At 37.3% G+C, this 18,458-nt stretch overlaps 1 protein-coding gene across 2 annotated transcripts in view; it reads right to left on the bottom strand.

Moving 5' to 3' along the window:
- The window catches only part of elavl4 (ELAV like neuron-specific RNA binding protein 4), an 87,951-nt gene that overhangs the window by 12,804 nt on the left and 56,689 nt on the right, over positions 1–18,458 (bottom strand). For both annotated transcript variants that reach the window (XM_055047644.1, XM_055047635.1), the window contains exon 7: positions 2,878–3,103. In XM_055047644.1, coding sequence (XP_054903619.1) covers positions 2,878–3,103 — 226 coding nt within the window. The remainder of the gene's footprint in view (positions 1–2,877; positions 3,104–18,458) is intronic.

Consider the following 18,458-nt stretch of genomic DNA (forward strand, 5'->3'; position numbering starts at 1 on the left):
AATGGAGGAAAGAGCGCTTTTTTCCTTTTCTTTTCTAAAACAAAAATCTGTTCAATTAAAATTGGCTGCTGCCCTGGATATAATGAGGCTAATTTGCTAATTACTAGCATTAGTTAACAACTGAGGATCAGAAACAAGCCCAGGATGTAGGGTTTGGTGTATTGTGTTGGAGTCGATTATGTTTTCTGTCTTGGAAAATAGACTGTACAAGTACAATATACATTAACACGTGTTACAGCAGGCCCATGCGATTTTTGTCACAAAAGTTATAGGTTCTTTTTGGAGCTTGAAACATTGTTTTCAAACCTGGGAAGAAGTCCATCACTACAGTGGAGTTTAAAAGGGAACATTTGTACATGTGACTTGAGCGTAAAATGTTATGTTGCATCAAAGTGATGTTTAGTGTAGTAAAAACAATAAACCTATTAGAGCAACAGTTTGCATCAGATACTACTTTCCAAGAAGCAGTGTCTGATTAGCTTAAACTGAGTTAAAGCATTGATTATTTGCACAGTAATTAGATTAGATTTATTTAGATTTCTCTACTCCAAGAGAGAAATTTGATTGTTTTTTTTGAACTTAAGCTTATCAGGCTACACAGTTTATAAATGGTCTAGAAAAGAAACTGAACTGACTGGAAAGCCAAATGTTAGAAAGAGTCTTTAAGGGGGATGTAAAACTTTTGAAGCTGTCAAAATATTGGGCTTAATCACATAATCATCAAAAGCTTTGTTGTGAAAAGGGTAAAAGGAGTTGAAAAAGACCTGATGAGAATCAAGTGTGAAGCTGCTACAAACCCACTATTCTTCATTGCAACCTATGGAGTGAACAGAACGTCAAAGTGTTCAAGGCTCAGATGTGACCAGGTAATTAAAGCTGACAACTAACCACCACTGAAAAAGAAGATTGTTCAAAGCTTTTACAGACTGATGAGATGATTTCACACAGGAAAGCGATATGTTTGAGGTGGTGGCCAAAAATCTGTGCTCAGACAAACGTCCTCTTAACAAATCAATCAGTCAATTAGCTGATTGAAAGCATATAAAATCCCTGATTCATCTGGGCTTTCCCAAATTTTTAAAAGTAACAGTATTCTTGAACTATGTCAACTTTTGATTTTGAAGAACATATTTAAAAAATAACTTGTAAAAATTATTATTTTAGAATTTTGCAAGCGATTTGGTAGTCCCAATCGGCCCTTTAATATGGCTCTCGGTTTTAGTCTTTCTTTATAAGTTGAATCATTTTTTAAAAATAAGACATTAAACCACAATAATACTCTTTTTTTTTTCTTCTTTTACTGTTCCTTTGTTTAGGCATCAGTTTTAGAGAAAAGGTAAGGTTGTGCTCACCAAGCACATTTAGAACTTGCAAAGTGTTGAGGTTTCATTGAGGGGCTCAGGAGCAGAGAGCAAGAGCAGGAGGACACAGTGTGGAAGTGTCCTGTGGTTGTGAGTTGTGATGAGAAACGACAGCTCTCCTGCAGAGCCTGTAAATTGGCTTGGCGTATCACAGACACACAGCCACGCTACATCGCTCGGGTGTCACACCAGGGAAGCCGCTGCAGAAGAAAAATACCTTCCAAGCTCTGACTTTGATGGAGAGTAAACAGCACGACCGGCTTAGTGTTATTGTAACGGAGAAGAAAATGTATAAACACATGTTTTGTCTGTAATTCTGAACCAGTCTGACGATGGAGCGTAATGTGTGTCAGCAAGAAAGACAAAAGCATCTCTGGATGTGATGTGATTTTAAACAACTAATCAGTTTCAGGTTAGTGTGAACTGTAAGAAATGATTAGGTGTGACATCATTAAGGCAGAGGGTTGATGTATAGAAAATTAAGCTGTGGCTTAGTGTGAAAATGACCAACCTGTGCAAAAACAACTATTGGAGCTGAAAATTGCTTAACATACTATTGAAACCCCATTTGATTTAGGAATAATTTTACTTTCAAATGTTCTGCTCCCTTCTTATGAAATGGAGAATAATAATAAAAAAAAAATTACAGCCTTCAGGGCAGGAATTGTACCATATGAATTTGAATTACTAGTCATTTTAATTCTGGCACTTGTCCTTTTGTGCAGCTAAAAGAGCAGACAACATTATTAGGATTCATTACCAGTGTGTCTGTTACGTTTAATTATGACTCTAACCTAAACGAAACGTGTGGCTTTTAAAGCATTTTAACACCAATACGTGTTTTTGCCCAGGCAAAAAAAAAAAAAAAAAAAAAGATGCAGTGAAGAAACTGTCATGATGGCAAGGAGGTGAAATGAGAAGACATAGAAAGTTGTGAACGACAGAACCCCACAGTCTCTTCTCCACAGTTTCTCTCTGATGGGGGTGGACACACCCAGAGCTCTCATTGGTCTATCAGACACCTGCACCAGGTGCAGAGCTCACAGCTGTTGTTCAAACAGAGGACCTATTTGGCAAAATGACTGTTCGCAGGAGGAAAATGAGTCTTGCCAGTGTTACACAAAGAGATGAGTCATGCTCTCTGTGTGTAGGTGTTACATCCTCTGTTTAAAGAATCTATCAATTTCATTTGAAGCAAATATTTTCAAAATCATCTTGTTGTTTATAGAAGATATATTGCCTAAAAACAAATGTCAATATTGAAGCTTACTGCATTTCTTCTGCTGACTAAATATTTAATTCTTCTTGCATTCTCCTGGGTAAATATGATATACATCCCAGTAGTGAGAAAATCCTTAAATAGACATACATTAAACAGTTTCTTCTAGGGTTGCACGATACATAAAGCACATATTGATACTGAAGTTTGTAAACTCTGCTTAAAGCACATTTTTAAAATCACATTTACAGTTTAATCTGCCTGAACTCTTACCAGACCCATCCTGGGTCAACTCACCTGAACCTCTGAGCCTGGTGGTGAAGGGGACCGGGGTATCGGCGGTTGGGTGACTGGTAGAGCTGTGACAGGAGGGCTTGGCTGGTCTTCTGACTTGGGTTGTTGGCAAACTTGACCGTGATTGGCTCTGCGGCACCAGAAGGTTTCTGGCCGTTCAGGCCCTTGATGGCCTCCTCCGCTTCTATCCTCTTATCAAAGCGGATGAAGCCCACACCTCGGGAGCCACCTGCGGGGCCAGCAGATCAAAAACAGACAGAGGGCTCCTTTTACTTTATAGGTATCAAACAGAATGTTAAAGTTTAACCTATACATGCATATATGTTTGTATCTTATCGCAGGTATCACATTTTTCAAACTCTTGCTTTCTCCTTTCTCACTTCAATAATTTAATCACAGAATAGTTCTTTGGAAAAACCTTTGGGCTTGTATGAGTTTTATTAAGTTCAATCTAAGACTTTTAAGGTCTTTTTGAAAAATGTCTAAATTTAAGAGTGTTTTAGTAACTTAAGCAAACATAAAACCCAGAAGTCTAAATGTGTTTATTGGAAGAATAAACCAGTATTTGTTTGCAAACACATTTGTCCTGAAAAAGAAGTCTGACTACAGATTACTTATTAATCATTTAAAAAGTACTGTCATTTTTCAGGTGTTTAGAAGGGAAATTCATTTTCTACGGATGATTTTTTGTTTTGTTTTGAGGCATTGCCAAATGCAAACATAAACGAGCAAAATGGCATCTCCCAGAGTGAATGAAGTGACTGTAGACAAATCTACTTGATAGCATAGCCACTAGCCAGTTAGGAGCACTTCATGCTTAACATTATTTTTTCTGCTAATTCAGTTTTGTGCTAACTTGCCCCTTCAGCCCTGTGATAGTTGATGTTCATGCAATAGATATCAGGACAAATTGCTCATCTTCAAATACGCTTGCAGCACATTTCTGCTCTGTATGGATTCATGGTGCATCTCTGAGACAAAATCGCACTTGATGCTGTTTCAGCATCAAGTGACAGATCATAGTGTTCTTCAATATTCCAGCAAAAAACAAGCCAGGCAAACTAAAGTCATGATTTTTGGACATCAATTTAAAAAAAAAAAAAATCATGATCCATTAATTTTTTTTTTCAATTAGGACAGTCTGTTTTGTCTGCAGTGTAATTTCTCATGTATGGTAGAGATGAGTGTTTTTTTTGCACCATTCTTTAATTTAAATATGAATAAAATATTTGCTTTTAACATACTTATGAGATCTAACTTAAAGTTTTGGCTGTGTTTTTATATTTTATTTATTTCTGTTTGTGTTGTGCTTTAAAAAAAGAAAATGGTTGAAAGAAATGGTTTAAAGTTGGTCTTGTGCGTCTCCAGTTCATAATTAATAGCAAAATGTTTCATTTTGACGTAGGGAAATATCTAGGAAATAAAAGGATTTCCTCCTGAATGTCACAAAAACAGATGTTTTGGAAATAAGAAGCAACTGGTAACTTTTATTGTATAAGGTTTCACAAACACCATGACTATTACAAGAACTCTATACTCCATAAATATAGAAGACCTGATTATAAAGACCTGATTCCCTCAAGAAGTCATTTAGCGTAAGAATAACTCGCACTACAGACTAATTCCTCAGTTTAAAGCTGCATTGTCCACTCTTTTCTTCTACCGTCTGCAGTCACGGTCACCACACACTCTTCGTGCATTGCTCTCAGTGACATTTAAGCCGTTTCCTTGGCTACACTTTTTTGACTGCCACCTAAGAGGAACATTTAGAGATGTGCTTCCCAGGAGGTCCTTTATTGGTGTCTGTGAATGCTTTGTGTGTTTTATTGACTGTCTACGTATGGATGTGTGAGTGTGTGCGTATGTGTACATGCACAGTGGTATCTATTAATGGATGCTGTGCCTTGTTTTAATGAGGTTGCCTGGATGGCCCAGAGGATGCTCACTCAGTGACGGCAGCACTCTGCCGAAGAGACTATTTACATAATACTGTGTGCACACAGACATGCCTGTGTGACTGAAGCTGAATAAAAGAAAGGCAGTAAGAAAGAAGCGAATGTTGTGTTTGAGGCATCATTGTGTACTGCCTCTTTCTCACACTTAAAAAGCTCTCCTTATTGTTATTCCACATTTTTGTACATGCCATCCTGCTCCCTATTTCTTTTTTATATCCACTTCCTGTTGGCTTGTCTCATGGCACTAGCTCCCCTGAATTCTTATTCAGAGAAGCACCTTGACCATCTCACTCTCTTTTGTTCTCGTTTCCTCAGCGGGGCGCAGGCATCACAAGGTTATTTAATTTCCAGCCAAGCTGCATCATAAAAATACGCTCTTTGAAAGCAAGTCATTAATTAAATATGTCTTATCCTGTTTCCACTCTACTGCTGCACATAGTAATAAGTCATCCTCTGGTTTTGGATTTACTTTTTAAAGAAATGAAATGAGAAAATTTTCCGATATTTCGGGTAAAGTAACAATTTTGTATTAAAGGATCATTTACTGACATTTCGTGGCAAAGAAGGTTCTCAATCTGAATCCTGGCCACGGATTGAATTTGCATGTTCTCCATGCATGCACTGGATATGGGTCAACCTTAAGTGTGTAAATTAATAGTTGTTTGTCTTGTTTATCTCTGTGTTGCTCTGTGATAGACTGCCGACTTCTTCAGGGTGCACCCTCCCTCTAATCCAATAACTGCTGAAGATAAGCTTCTTTAAATGATGTAATATAAGTGTAATGTCAACACAAAGATCCCATCCCGAGTAGTTGCCCATATCACCCGTATCAGAAACCATCACCAGATATGATTCAGTTCATGCAGTAGCGCTTCTGAACGGAGCGCTGCTGTTGTCTTCCTGAACAGTAGGAGGCGCCATTGAGAATAGAAAGCTGCTCCACAGTACAACTGGTAGCAGAATAAGATTTTTGTCAGTTCATTTACTAAGACGATGTAAATCAGTACTTAAGTGAACAGATTTTACTGATGTACACATAAAAAACAATATATCCAAGCTTCTTTCCTCTCATCCAAATTAGTTTAACTCCACAGCTCTAGTGTGCACAGATATTTTTTTGCTACAGTTCTGTTTTAGAGCAGATAAATCTTTTTAATATTCCTCCATTTTTTTTAACTCAAAAAGAAATTTTATTTGGACAACAGTGCACAGTGATGTATCGCATAAAAATAAAAATAAATGTTTTAAGTTGAATAAAAAAATTCGATAATCAAATGTATTTTATGTCAAATCTGAAATACGTAAAAGTGCTACTAGTTGATGGAAGTTAGCAAATTTTCATAAACTGATGTTTCAAAATGCCATCTTGACGCTTTTCTTTAAGTTCTTTGGTTCTATGATAAACTCTTTTTGTGATTTTAAAATATAACATTGGCCAGATTATATCAGGGCATATAAAACAGCTCTCGTGATTTGCTTTATTCATTTATTTGAAAATAATTTCCTGTTCTTCTAAATACTTTTCTAACGAGCACTAATCTTTGAGAAGTCAGCAAAGCTCCAGCTTTGGATTTCAGTCACACATCTTACCAGAGCACAGCCAAAATATTTTAATTTTACCTGTTTGACAATTTTATTAGCTTTCCACTGCAAATTATTTTCTTTCCCACATTTAAAGATTCTGGTTCCCTCTCCTCTGACAGGCTTTCACAATTTCCCCTCCCTTTTTTTTTTTTTAGTTTTGTGCCAGCTCTGTACCTGTACATTTTAATTAGGTTGTCACAAGCAGAAAATAACTATTCTAATGGGATCTGCACAGTGCAAACAACTACCACTGCTGATCCAACTGATTCATTTATTTATTACAGCTTTTGGCGAGTGTGAGCAGAGTGTGAGGTAAAATTAGGGGCATAGCTGTCTCTCTAGAGCTCCGTTTGGGTGACAGCCATTTACTGTTCTTGTAATGGGCATTTGTAGATTATTCGATTTCTCCTAAGCACTAAATACTTCCCCAGCAGCACGTTTCTCCCTTATAATTGGAATCGGCACAATTTCACAAAAGAATTTTGCTAGAAGACACTTGGACACTCCAAGAACCTTGCTCAAGGGCACCTCAGCGTTAGTTAAAGGAGTAGAGAGCGCTGCTCATATTCTTCCTCCACTGCAATAAGAAAGAAGAGAGGATTCTGTATCGTCCTTTAATCCTCATAGTTGTTTGGCCTTGAGCTCCTCCTAAGCTGGTTCTCACTGGAGGCCCTCCAGATAAATGCTTGGCATACAGATGAAGGCCCGGCGCAAACACACACAGGAACGCACGCAATTATGTTGCGACTTGAAGAAAAATGCTTCTAAGCATGAAGTGTGAACAGAGAGGACTTGCATTTAAGGGTTGTAGAAAAAAAGCGCACAATTGTATCCATCTTATGTGCTTATGTGGCATAGATCCACATATGAACCATTGACCTGCAACAGGGACTGCATAGAAAGGAGGCGAGAGAGCAAAATAGATAAGAAACCAGGATTTTGCTCCACATTGAGTGTCCACTCGCATGCCATTTTCTTGCTTAGCTAATAATAAGGGCATTTTAAAGCATGAACAATGATAAACGTTAATTAGGAACGATGTACGACTTAAAGATCCAAAGGTCTTTGAGGCAGAGTGATATACTTTTACACAACAAGAAGAAAAGTTCTACCATACTTGCTTTTAAGACGTGGAGGTATGTTGAGCACTCTGCATGGAAAAAACAAAATACAAAACTCCTCAAATCTTCAGAAACTTTGACATGTTTAAATTTGTCAAAACCTGGGAAACACACATCTTCTATGTCTTTATGCAGTTTTCTCTATCTTTGGTGTGTTTTATTGTTCTTCTGTCTTTCAACTGAAGCTGTTTTTGAGCCGCCACCTTCCTTAGTCAGAATGCTTTTGCAAATAAGTCTTTGATCTTAATGAGTCCCTTTCTGGTTGAATAAATGTTCACAATAAAACTAAATATCTAAAGTTTCCATAACCAACTGCAATCCAAACTGAGTGTGTTCCCTTCTTGCTGACTGCCATCTGAAACTCATGAGGTAGTGCATAGTTGTAAGTGAAAGGAAAAAGAAGCGCGTTTCTTAAATTGTTCCATGAATAAAATATGAAAAGCATGGCCATGTATCGTGATGTCTTTTAAAAACACCCAGTTCAAGCAAAAGCCTTCAGAAGACGCCTGATTAATAACTGGAATCCATCTGTCTGTAATTTCGTCTCGGTATAAATACAGCTGTTCTATGAAGTTTACATAGGTTTGTTAATGAACATTAGTAATGAAACGGCATCATGAAGACCAAGGAACAAATTTTACAGCAGCATTACATTATTAAAAAATAACCCAGATGTGTTTTTGAATCATCCATAAAGACAAAAGCATGAAAAAACTGCAAACAGGCCTTGAAGGAAGAACAGTAATCGCTGAAGCAGTCAAGAAACCCATGGTTACTCTGGAGGAGCTGCAGATCCACAGATTAGGAGGAAGAATTGTTAACGAGACTACAATTAGTCACCCAAATTTCACTTTTCTGGAAACAAAGCAAGTGAAAAAGATTATTCACATAAGACGCCACCCCATGTGGTGAATCATATGGAATGGCTGGTGGCTGCATGCTGTCAGCAGGCACAAAAAACCTGGTAGAAATTGAGTGGAAAAGGGAAAAAGAAGCTAAATGTGGAAACAAATCATGTTGTAAGACTCAAAACTTGGACCTGCCAGGGCAGTAAAGGATGATTCTTTAGTGTCAGGGGAGCTGAAAACAAATGCCTGCCACACTTTTCCAATTTTTAATTGTGAAAATGCATATGAAACCCATTTTCCAAGTCCTTCTTTTATCCAAAATAAATAAATATATATAAAAGGAGAATACATGGCATTTGAAGCCTTTGTATTATAAACATCTAAACCCACAACATGTTGAATTCTGTATTTTTTCAAGCTTCTCACCATCTCAATGAGCCTCTTTTCTATCTAATACTAGTGTTACACATCAGCTGTACTTTACTAGCATGTCAGGTTTATTCAGATCCTCAGAGTTTGTATCTTTTAAACTCTTTTTTTTCTTCATTCATTTTTGCTGGAGAAAGGCTAATTCTGATTTGTTTCAATGTTACTCTCCTGCAACTCGATGTTAGAGGAGGAAAATAGTTTGTCTCTACAGGTTTCAGAAAAAATGTGTTTGTCGCACCAAAAAACTAACAATTGTCAAGGTCAGCACAAGGTTCAGGGCGTTGCGTTGTTTGCCTAACATTTCTAAGGGGAACTTGCTTTTGTGCTGCTCAACCCATTTAAACTGCAAATATTGCAAACATGCCTAGTTTGAGCCAAATCTTCAGCAAACCTTGTCATTTTCAGAGAAATTGATGGCTCAGAGGTTGTCATTTTCCCTAATGATAGAAATTTTGAAAACTATAATTCCAGGAAGCGGAGGGGGAGGAGAATGCTGCCTAAAATGAGCAGGCAAATTACAGACTAATCCAAGAGATCAGCAGGAAGAAGGCTTGATATGATAAGACTACCTGAGGAGCTCTGTAAAGGAGCAATGCCAAACGACTGTTTGAGGAACTCTCTGCAAACTAATAATACATTTAGAGCTTTCAGTCTGATTTACTTTAGTTTATTTGTCTGGCAAAACAAATTTTGCAGTCTTCCTTAATCTCTTTGGTTTGTTGCTGTCTAATTTGTCTTCATTCTCATATTTTCAAATAATGTTTTTACTAAAGGGAAAGCACACACTGACCCTATTAGTATTTATACCCCAATTAACCATCATTCTGCTCCTTATTTCTGCCATCCACAACAAATCTGAGGTCAAGAGGTCAGTTACCTCATGAAGTTTAATTAGCTGCCTCTAGATTTATAGATTCAGAACATGGTTTCATATAACATTAAAACTCTGTTGAAAAACTTCTGAATCTGAGAATGCTGAAGAAGACAATGTGAATACATGGATGGACAAGTATTAACTCATTAAAGGAAATAAAAAGCACATTGTTTAATTCATTGAAAGTTAATATTTTGTTTAATTTCCTTTCAACATAAATTAAGATTTTTTTTATTTTTAATGGGGTAAAATATACACCGTGTACATTTTCAAAATAAAGTAAAGCAGATAGAAATGGCGGTTTACATGTTAAAGATTGGATATTGATGTACATTTCAGACACATTGTGCCTTTTCATAGCTGCCATATACACCATTTTTAATTATGAAAATGGTGTACATATCAAGCATGACTTAAAAGAAATTACTTTGCACTATAGTAGTATCTGACTCCTTAACATTTCAGTCATTCAGTACTTTATAAGGTAAAATAGGCTATATTGCAACAATAGAGCAATGAAATGCTGGAGGCAGAAAACAAGGCATTGAAAGTGTTTATTTAGTTCATTTGATTAGGGAAAAATTACTTAATTTAAAAACAAAATGTACATCACTTTAGTAAACTCAAATTAATTTTGGACAATAATGAAAGTCTAGAGCCTTGGAAACATACTATAGCATCTCAGATTAGATCTGATTGTTTTGAACTTTCACTAAAACCAAATGAAGCTCATGTTATAATCACTGAGCTGCTTTGGATCCAAAAACAAACACAGCTTACAATATTCAGTTTGTCCTGCCCTGTTTAGTTCTTCTTTATACCCTTGTCATGCCTCATTAGTGCAATATACCATGAGAGCAGTTTATTTTCCTCCTGTTAAACACAACAACAAAAACAAACTAGCAATCTAAAAACCCAAATCCTGTGACTGTCCTTTCAAGAAGCCCCAAAAGCCTGGTTCTACTTATCAAGCACCTGCCAGCCATACCGCTGACATTAGAGCACAATGTACTTACTAAAGTACAGCAGTCTGTCTTTCTCACTCACTTTCTTCCTCTTCTCACTCTTTGTCTAGCCTCCCTTTCCTCCACAGTAATCAACAGGAGCTTACGTAACTCTCTCTACCTGTGCTTATCTCTCCATAACACACACCGACAGGCACATTGTCTGCCTTACTAATAACACGCCACCTCAGACTAGGGCAAGGGGAAACAGGAGGAGAGAAGATGGGGGAGACGAGGAGTGAGTACCGGGGTGGGGAAAGGCAAGATTGAGAAGGAAAAAGGGAGAGAGTGCAAAAAGTGGAGACGGGGAGTAAAGGAAGGAAAGGACAAAAGGAGAGAGAAGGTGACAGAGGAGAATGTAAAGAGGTGACAGAAAAAAGGATGATGATGAAAGGAAGCTGTGCTATTCTTGCTCGCTCCTTCCCAAACAAAGCTACTATTTCTCTAAAACCCACTATCATTTCCCCAAACAGTGACTGACTGACAAAGAGAAATGACTGCTCCTCTGAGAGCACCGGAAAAAAGGAGAGGTGAGAAACCTGACTGCCGGGTAATGAAATACGCACACTTTCTGTTTCCTTTTCAAACACACGCAGACCTTCATCCATCTCGTGAACTCTATCCTTGTCATCAGGGCCACACAATTAAGAAGACAGAAGCAAGCATGAATACATGTGTCTACTGCTGATATATTGTTGTTTTTAGGGGATATTCTGCTCCTTCATTTATGGACTTTTATCTTTTATGTACGAAACTACGGTGTGCCAACTGTAATAAATAGTTAAACTTACCTTTCTAAAGCATTTTATAATATGGCAGAGTGAAAAAGAGACCCACTTCATGCTGGCTTCTAATTAGAGGCAGAAAAACTGCAATGTCCTTGTTTTAAGTAACATTAGTGAGCCCGGGTACAGATGGCATTTGAAAAAGCAACGCGAGGAGAGACGAAGAGACTTTGAAGAGTGGAGGTGCCCTGTGCTTTAGCCTCTGTCAGAGCACAGCTCCAACCATCTGTCTGGTGTGTGCATATGTAAGAACTGATACACATAGCAGGATGAGTTTTTTTTTTTTTGTTTTTTTTTTTGTATGTGTGTGTTATCTTCTTGCAGAGATAGCATGCACTCCAATGATTAAAGGAAAAGAAAGGCAGAGATGGAAGGGACATCTCCACTCATTTTACCTTGACCACTTTGTTCTCAGATACTTGGCCAGACAGAGTGGTGTCATTATTCAAACTGAGAAAGAGGAGAAAAACTACTACATGAGAGCTATAATAGTCTTTCAGAAATTATTGTATAATCCAGACATGGATTCATTGAAAACCGAAGGAAGCCAGGAAATCAAAGAGCATGTAGACAATGTTCCTGTGTTTACGGCACTTCTAACAAGCTTCAGGTGTAATAAAATTTTATTCTTGTCAATCGTATTGCAATACAAGCAAAGACTAGTTTTAGGACAATTTACTACAGATAGACTCTGGAAAGAAGTCTACAATGTATGTAAATAAATCATAAAATGTTCAATTCTTAATTAATGTTTACATTTTGCATCTAAAGTCATATTTGATTTATTCTTAAATTAATTGCACTTAAACAATGAATGTGTTCTTTAAACAAGAGCTCAGACTTATAATCCCAAATTTTGTATTTAATAAACTTTAAAGTGATTACAGTAAAAGGTTTTGTCCTGTGGATTCCTATAATCATTTATCCCAATATTAACAGAGAGAAACTGTCCCTAAACAAAATGCTTCAGGACCAAACCCAATCTAAAAAATAAATAGAATAAAATTTATAAATTCTTAAATAGTTTTTTTATTATTCAATAGTTTGCTTTAAAGCAGCTTTTCATTCATGTCTCAGTCAGATCATTTGTAAATGATTTACAAATATTGATACTCCCCCCCCTTTTTTTTTTTTTAATTTTCTGCTGTTCATTTGTAAACTAATTTAGTACCAAGGTGACTATAACAAGTATTTGAAACAAACTACACCTATTGGCAGCAATGGCAATCATCACGGTGAGCTGGATTATAGCACGGATGCTTACAACTTGTTTCCATGGGAATCCTTCCCATTAACACCTTCACTCTCTCACAAAAAGAATGTGGTTTCAGCCTTTTCGCAGTCAATCCTTACACAAACTGAGCAGCAATTTAGTTTCACATTAGAGCTGTCGTTTGCAGAAGCCACGTCTGCAAATCGATTATATTTGCAGCCATTGATCAGGTAAGCACTGACCTCTGCATGCACACAGGTCTGGGAGGAAGAACTGCGAACAGTCCGCTATTGACCGGAGGCTGACGCTTATATTTTGTCTGTTTCAAATTGAGGCTTGCCTACACCAGCTGGAAGAACACTAAATCACTGCCTGACTGCCTCCCTGAAGGTTAGAGAGACAGACAGGGGAGGGAATCTGGCGCTATTTGCACCGATAAAGGAGAAAAAAAATATGCTTATCCATTCAGAGGCAATCAATACTCAGAGGAAGAGAAAGAGGAGGGTAAGGAAAAGATGAAGAGATTCTCTTGTCAAGTCAATGTTGCACTCGCTCCCTGAGTCTCAAGGGCAATTTGGCAGTTTTAGTGGATTTTGTTTTCGGCATGCCTCTGACTGTGAAAGATGCTAAGAGTGATGCTCTTTAAGATGCTTCTGGTGTTTGCGAACAGAAGAATGACTGCAGGGTGCATCCTGTTGATGAGGAGGTCATTTAGAGAACAGATTCTGTGTTCCCAATTTAGCAGAGCAGGAGCCGCGGATCATCAGCCCATCTGCCAATGGTCACTGGAGAGCACCGCCATACTTCAACAATGTTCTATAGCATTGCTTTCAGTTTTATTTCTGTCTGTGCATCAATCCATTCTGAAGTCTCCCACATAGTCAACCGTGTGTCTTCATAGGAAGTGTTGAAACCAAACCAAATTAGATTTAGTTATTCACAAAATATGCAGAAACATGCCAGAGAGAATAAAGTTTTAATTACTTTGTTTTCTCAAGAGACTTCTATAAAATAGTCAGAATGGCGAAGTGGGTATCGGGTCATTTTGTGCACAATTAACCGAGCCCCAAAACAAACTGATGAGGAGGACAAGACATGTCATCGACTGCCTTTTCCTCTGTTTTCCTTTATTCCTCTTTTCTTATTCAGTGCTTACATGTTTGGCAGTCGCAGGAGAGTATTAATTTGCAGCCCATTTCTCTCTTAATGGCAGTGAGTGTGTGGGTGGGTGTGTTTCTTCTGTCTCCACAGTATCAGAGAAAAGAAAAAGATGAGTCAATGATGCCAGCATACTACTCTCAGGGCCGCTCAAAGATCCTCCGTGTTTTTAATCACCACCAACTCTAACATCTAATTAATCATTAACATTTCTCCTGCTGATCCGCGGCCCTCTGGGGGCACCTTGCAGAACATCCCTCTCTCACATTATCTTCGTTTGTGTTTGCGTGCGTGTGCAGCGAGTGTGTGTTTCATTTCTGAGGCAGGTGGATTGGGTGGTTGTTAGGACAGCGGTGACTGTAGGTGAGGCTATTAGTATGCTGAAAAACATCTCCTGCTCTGCAGCAATTCTGACCAACAGCACATGCTAACGTCAGGATTGTGTTGTCGCCAGTGATAGACAGGACTGGATTGCATGAAGCGACATAAACAGAGGAAGGAATGGGATATTTCATCTGCTAACTTAAATCCACCTATTTGTAAAATCTTTATGAAGCTTCACTTCTCAGCACAGCTGTCCAACTGCAGTCCCAAAGCAGTTTACAAGGGTTATGCTTCTTTCTTTCCAGGTTGAGTGGAAACATCTCAAGGTTTGGTGACTGCTCACAACATTTTCAGTTGTTGTTGCTGTTCCAAAACTAATCAAAAGGTGGAGCGAGCAAGACAAAAAAAAAAAAACCCTGTAAAATTTCTGTTATTGAAAACTCGTCTTATGTTTCAATGAAGTAGACACGTGCATGCATTCAAGCAAATAAAAACCCAGGATCCACATTCTATGCATATAAATATATTTGAAGTCGAACTTCCAGTTGAGTAAGAGTGCCACATATTTTTGGGTAATCATCAAACATGATTTAAGCCACATTACTGCATCATATATATCCTATTTTATTAACATGGCAGTTTTGTTACACTGAACTCGTGGAAATCTGGAAGCCTGATCACAAATACCTTCCAACAAAAAGAAAGTTTGAATGAGGTCTGATACAGTGAGTTTCCTCAGAGTATAAAAAACCTGAATACCTCAGCCAGGACTACAAGAAAGAGATTATAACAAAGCCAAAGAAAGAAGCATTTGATAAACAAGATTTTTATTAGTTATTTAAATGTAGATGTTTTCAAAATTTAAGATGATTCTTTAACAAAACATCTGTAGAAATATTAATAAGGACTGCAAAGTTTCTAAAAGCTTTGCACAAATATAAAGTCTTAAAGAGGTTAAATGCATTTTTCCATTTGATAAATTATGCCAATAAATATAACCTCCTGACAGATTAGCATGCTTTTAAAATTGGATCACTGAGCGCTTTTATATTCTTGAATGTACTTTAGCTTTTTTTTTTCCTACTTGAATAATTTTCTTTGCTGGTACATTCCCCCTGGTGTCACACAATTAAGCAAAACCAATTAAGGCATTGCAGTAGGTAGGCTGCATTCACTGAGGAAGTATTCGGATGTTAGATGTGGGTGGACATCAACTGGAATCAGTGCTTAAATGTTAATGGATTTGGTTTCTTATAAAATAAATAAATAAAAAATCCTGACTGTAAAATGCCAGCATGTAAAAAGAACCTGCAAGTGAAGCTACTTTTTTTTGTTTCTTGAGATGAGCTCTCCCTTTTTGAACTTAGTGTTCATATTATACTCGCTGCGTGAATTAAATATTGCAGGATTTTAAACGGACACGTGAAGCCTTTTCACTTGAACACAGTCAAGAATGAACACAATGAATTATTGAACCTCTTGTGAGCTATAAATGAAATGAATGCTTGAAAAACCTTGACTTTTTGAAACCAGGAGTGCTTGAGCTGAGCTGGCGTATTCGTGGAATGTGACCTGCACCTTTAAAGCTAAAAAAAAGAGAGAAAAAATTGGATGTAAATGTGCTTCTAACTGAAAAATACGCCATAGTTTGGCAGTGGTAAGACAGTAGCATCTGTTGAAAATAGAGGGATAGGGGATTACCTCAAGTCATCTAAATATATTTAAAAATGTTTCTCCACTTCTTTCATCCCCAGCCCTTTGTTTCCATCCTCCATCCCCTCATTTCCTGTTGCTCCCATAACTCTGCTCGTCGACACCCTCTCTCAATTTGTTTCCTCCCTTCTTTCTCCTCTTCTCTTCCCCCTGTTCAGTGTGCAGAGGACAGGCGTACACTTCACTGCCAGCAGTGATTCATACCGCTTAGGCAAATGAGTGTGGCTTACAGCATGTTGCTCCTTTTTCTGCTTCATCAGTACACATTGTGCATAACGCTGGAGCAGGTTGGAGCCTGTAGGCAGACATACAACCACTGAAATTGATCTAAGAGACATGCTGGAGGGGTTCCTCCGCAACACAATGGGCTGATGTGACTCATTTGTGTGTTTTGGATGTAGTGCGGTGTGTAAATGGGGGTGCCGGTTTTGTAGTTTGTCCTCAATAGATACTCGTGTTTTCCACCACGACTAAATTTGCAAGCTAAGGTCACTCATTGACTGTCTAGCTAATCACTAGAGCACTAGAGGTGAGGAAAAATTGGATTTACTATAAAGCATAGTAATCCTAAATCCTTCTGTTGGTGAAAGATTGGGGATGTTTAAGAATTTAGATGAAGAAATATATTCATTAGCTTGGTACAGTGAGACTGGATGGCACAACAGCTATGGCACATGGGAAACCTCGACGTTAATCGTATTCAAGGACTTTGGTATCACTTTAACATGAGACCTCCCTCTTTTAACAAGCTAATCTCTAAACCATTTTAAGACCCACTTGAGAGAGGAACCTAGTCAAAACAACATGACTGAAAGAAAGTTGTGAAAATATTTAATATTTACTGATGAGGAAATAAGTTGTTTTGCCCAATTTTGCCAGCAATTCCATCTGAATCAGTCTAATTGTTGCCAGGAATTAGACTGCATCACACCATCTGCAGAGGGCTTCAGTATCCCAAGAAGAGCTGTGGCTTTATGAAGTGCCAAAGTTTGCATAATCACGTTCCCCTATCAGTCCTTAGTACATCAGTGTATGGATGCATGCATACATTGCATAGGGAGTGAAGTACGATCACGTAAATGATTGCATAAGCCTGGATACATGCAGTATGTGAAAGTACAGCTGTGGTGTTTGTATGCACATGCAAACATTATGAAACAATGAAAAAACTGAAAACACATAAACTAGGCTAAGCTAGAATGAAATAAGTGAAATTATTACTAAATAGAAGATGTGTGGTTAAGTTCCTTTTACACATTTTTGAACATTCAAAATGTTTTTTTAAATTTATTTCACGTCTAAATTGACAACAAATTAACTTTTTTGTCCATGTGAGATGCCCCGATTCCTCAAATTCAAATGACCAATTGTTAATGGACAGTTAGAATATCATCATAAAAATGTGACGATATTTATTTAAAAATAATAATCTAGATATGAAGCTGCATACGTTTTCTTTTTAGATAACCCTGATCATCTCTAAAGGGTAAAACAAATGACTTAATTCTTTAGTGCTTTGGGTGTAACAGGTTAGGGGACATCTTTCTATGACACACAACTAAACACTTAGTTTTTGACTTGCACTAAAACTAAGAAGGCAATAGCTCAGTGGGCTTGAGCAGACCTGAAGATTTTATGGCCCATTGGTCACATTTTATATCCTTTAATGACTAGCAGGAAATTTTTTAATCCAACAGGGACAAAGATGTACTTTGAATTATTGCTTTTATTAAAAGTTATTTAAAAAGTTGCTTTAAAAAGTTATTTTTAAAGCCGGAAGTTACATAAGGATAAGCAACCTGGTACAATCTTTCAACTGAGCGGCACAGAGCATGATCTGTACCAGTAAACAAAGAATAAAGTGAGAAATAAAGAAAGACGTGTCAGTTTATAGCTAAAGAAGAGAGAATGACACGAAATGGAAGTTTGCATCAAGATTAGGACCCATGTACTTTTTTTTTTTTTTTTTTTTTTTTTTTTTTTATTTTTTTTTTTTTACTGAAGTCAAAGTGCTGTGCTCAGTTTTGTAAAGATTAAATATTTGTGTTAAATAAAAGCAAAGTTTCAGTGTAGGGGGAAACCTCTTATTGATCAAATGCAAAGCCTACTGTTATCAGAAGAATAAAAGAGATTTAAAGATTATATATCCATGGAAAAATTGTGTTCATCCTAAAATCTGGTTTTGTGATCAGTTACAGATGCCTCTGTGCGACTTTGGAAAAAAAAAAACATCTTCCCACTTCTGATGTTAAAGGTGTTCACCACAGATATGAGAGTTGACTTTATTTTTAGGTTACAATTGTTAGAGAAAGCTCTTCACTTTTACAAAATAATTACAGCGAATTCAGTATTGCTGTCTGCCACCAACATTGTTCAGTTCTAAGAGTTTGGGTCTTTGGGTGTTTGCCATCATGTTTCTTTATAGAAATAAAAGACAATTCAAAGCCTGATTAAAACAAACAAACAAAAAAAAACTTCAACACCCTGGGAATTAGGTTTGGACAATACATTTTTCCGACAGCATTGTTGTGTGTCTAATGTGAAGAAACTTTGTGAGCACATTATCTCAGAATCTC

This window comes from Poeciliopsis prolifica, unplaced genomic scaffold (assembly GCF_027474105.1).
Source record: "Poeciliopsis prolifica strain line A6 unplaced genomic scaffold, Auburn_PproV2 SCAFFOLD002, whole genome shotgun sequence".
Taxonomy (NCBI): Eukaryota; Metazoa; Chordata; class Actinopteri; order Cyprinodontiformes; family Poeciliidae; genus Poeciliopsis; species Poeciliopsis prolifica.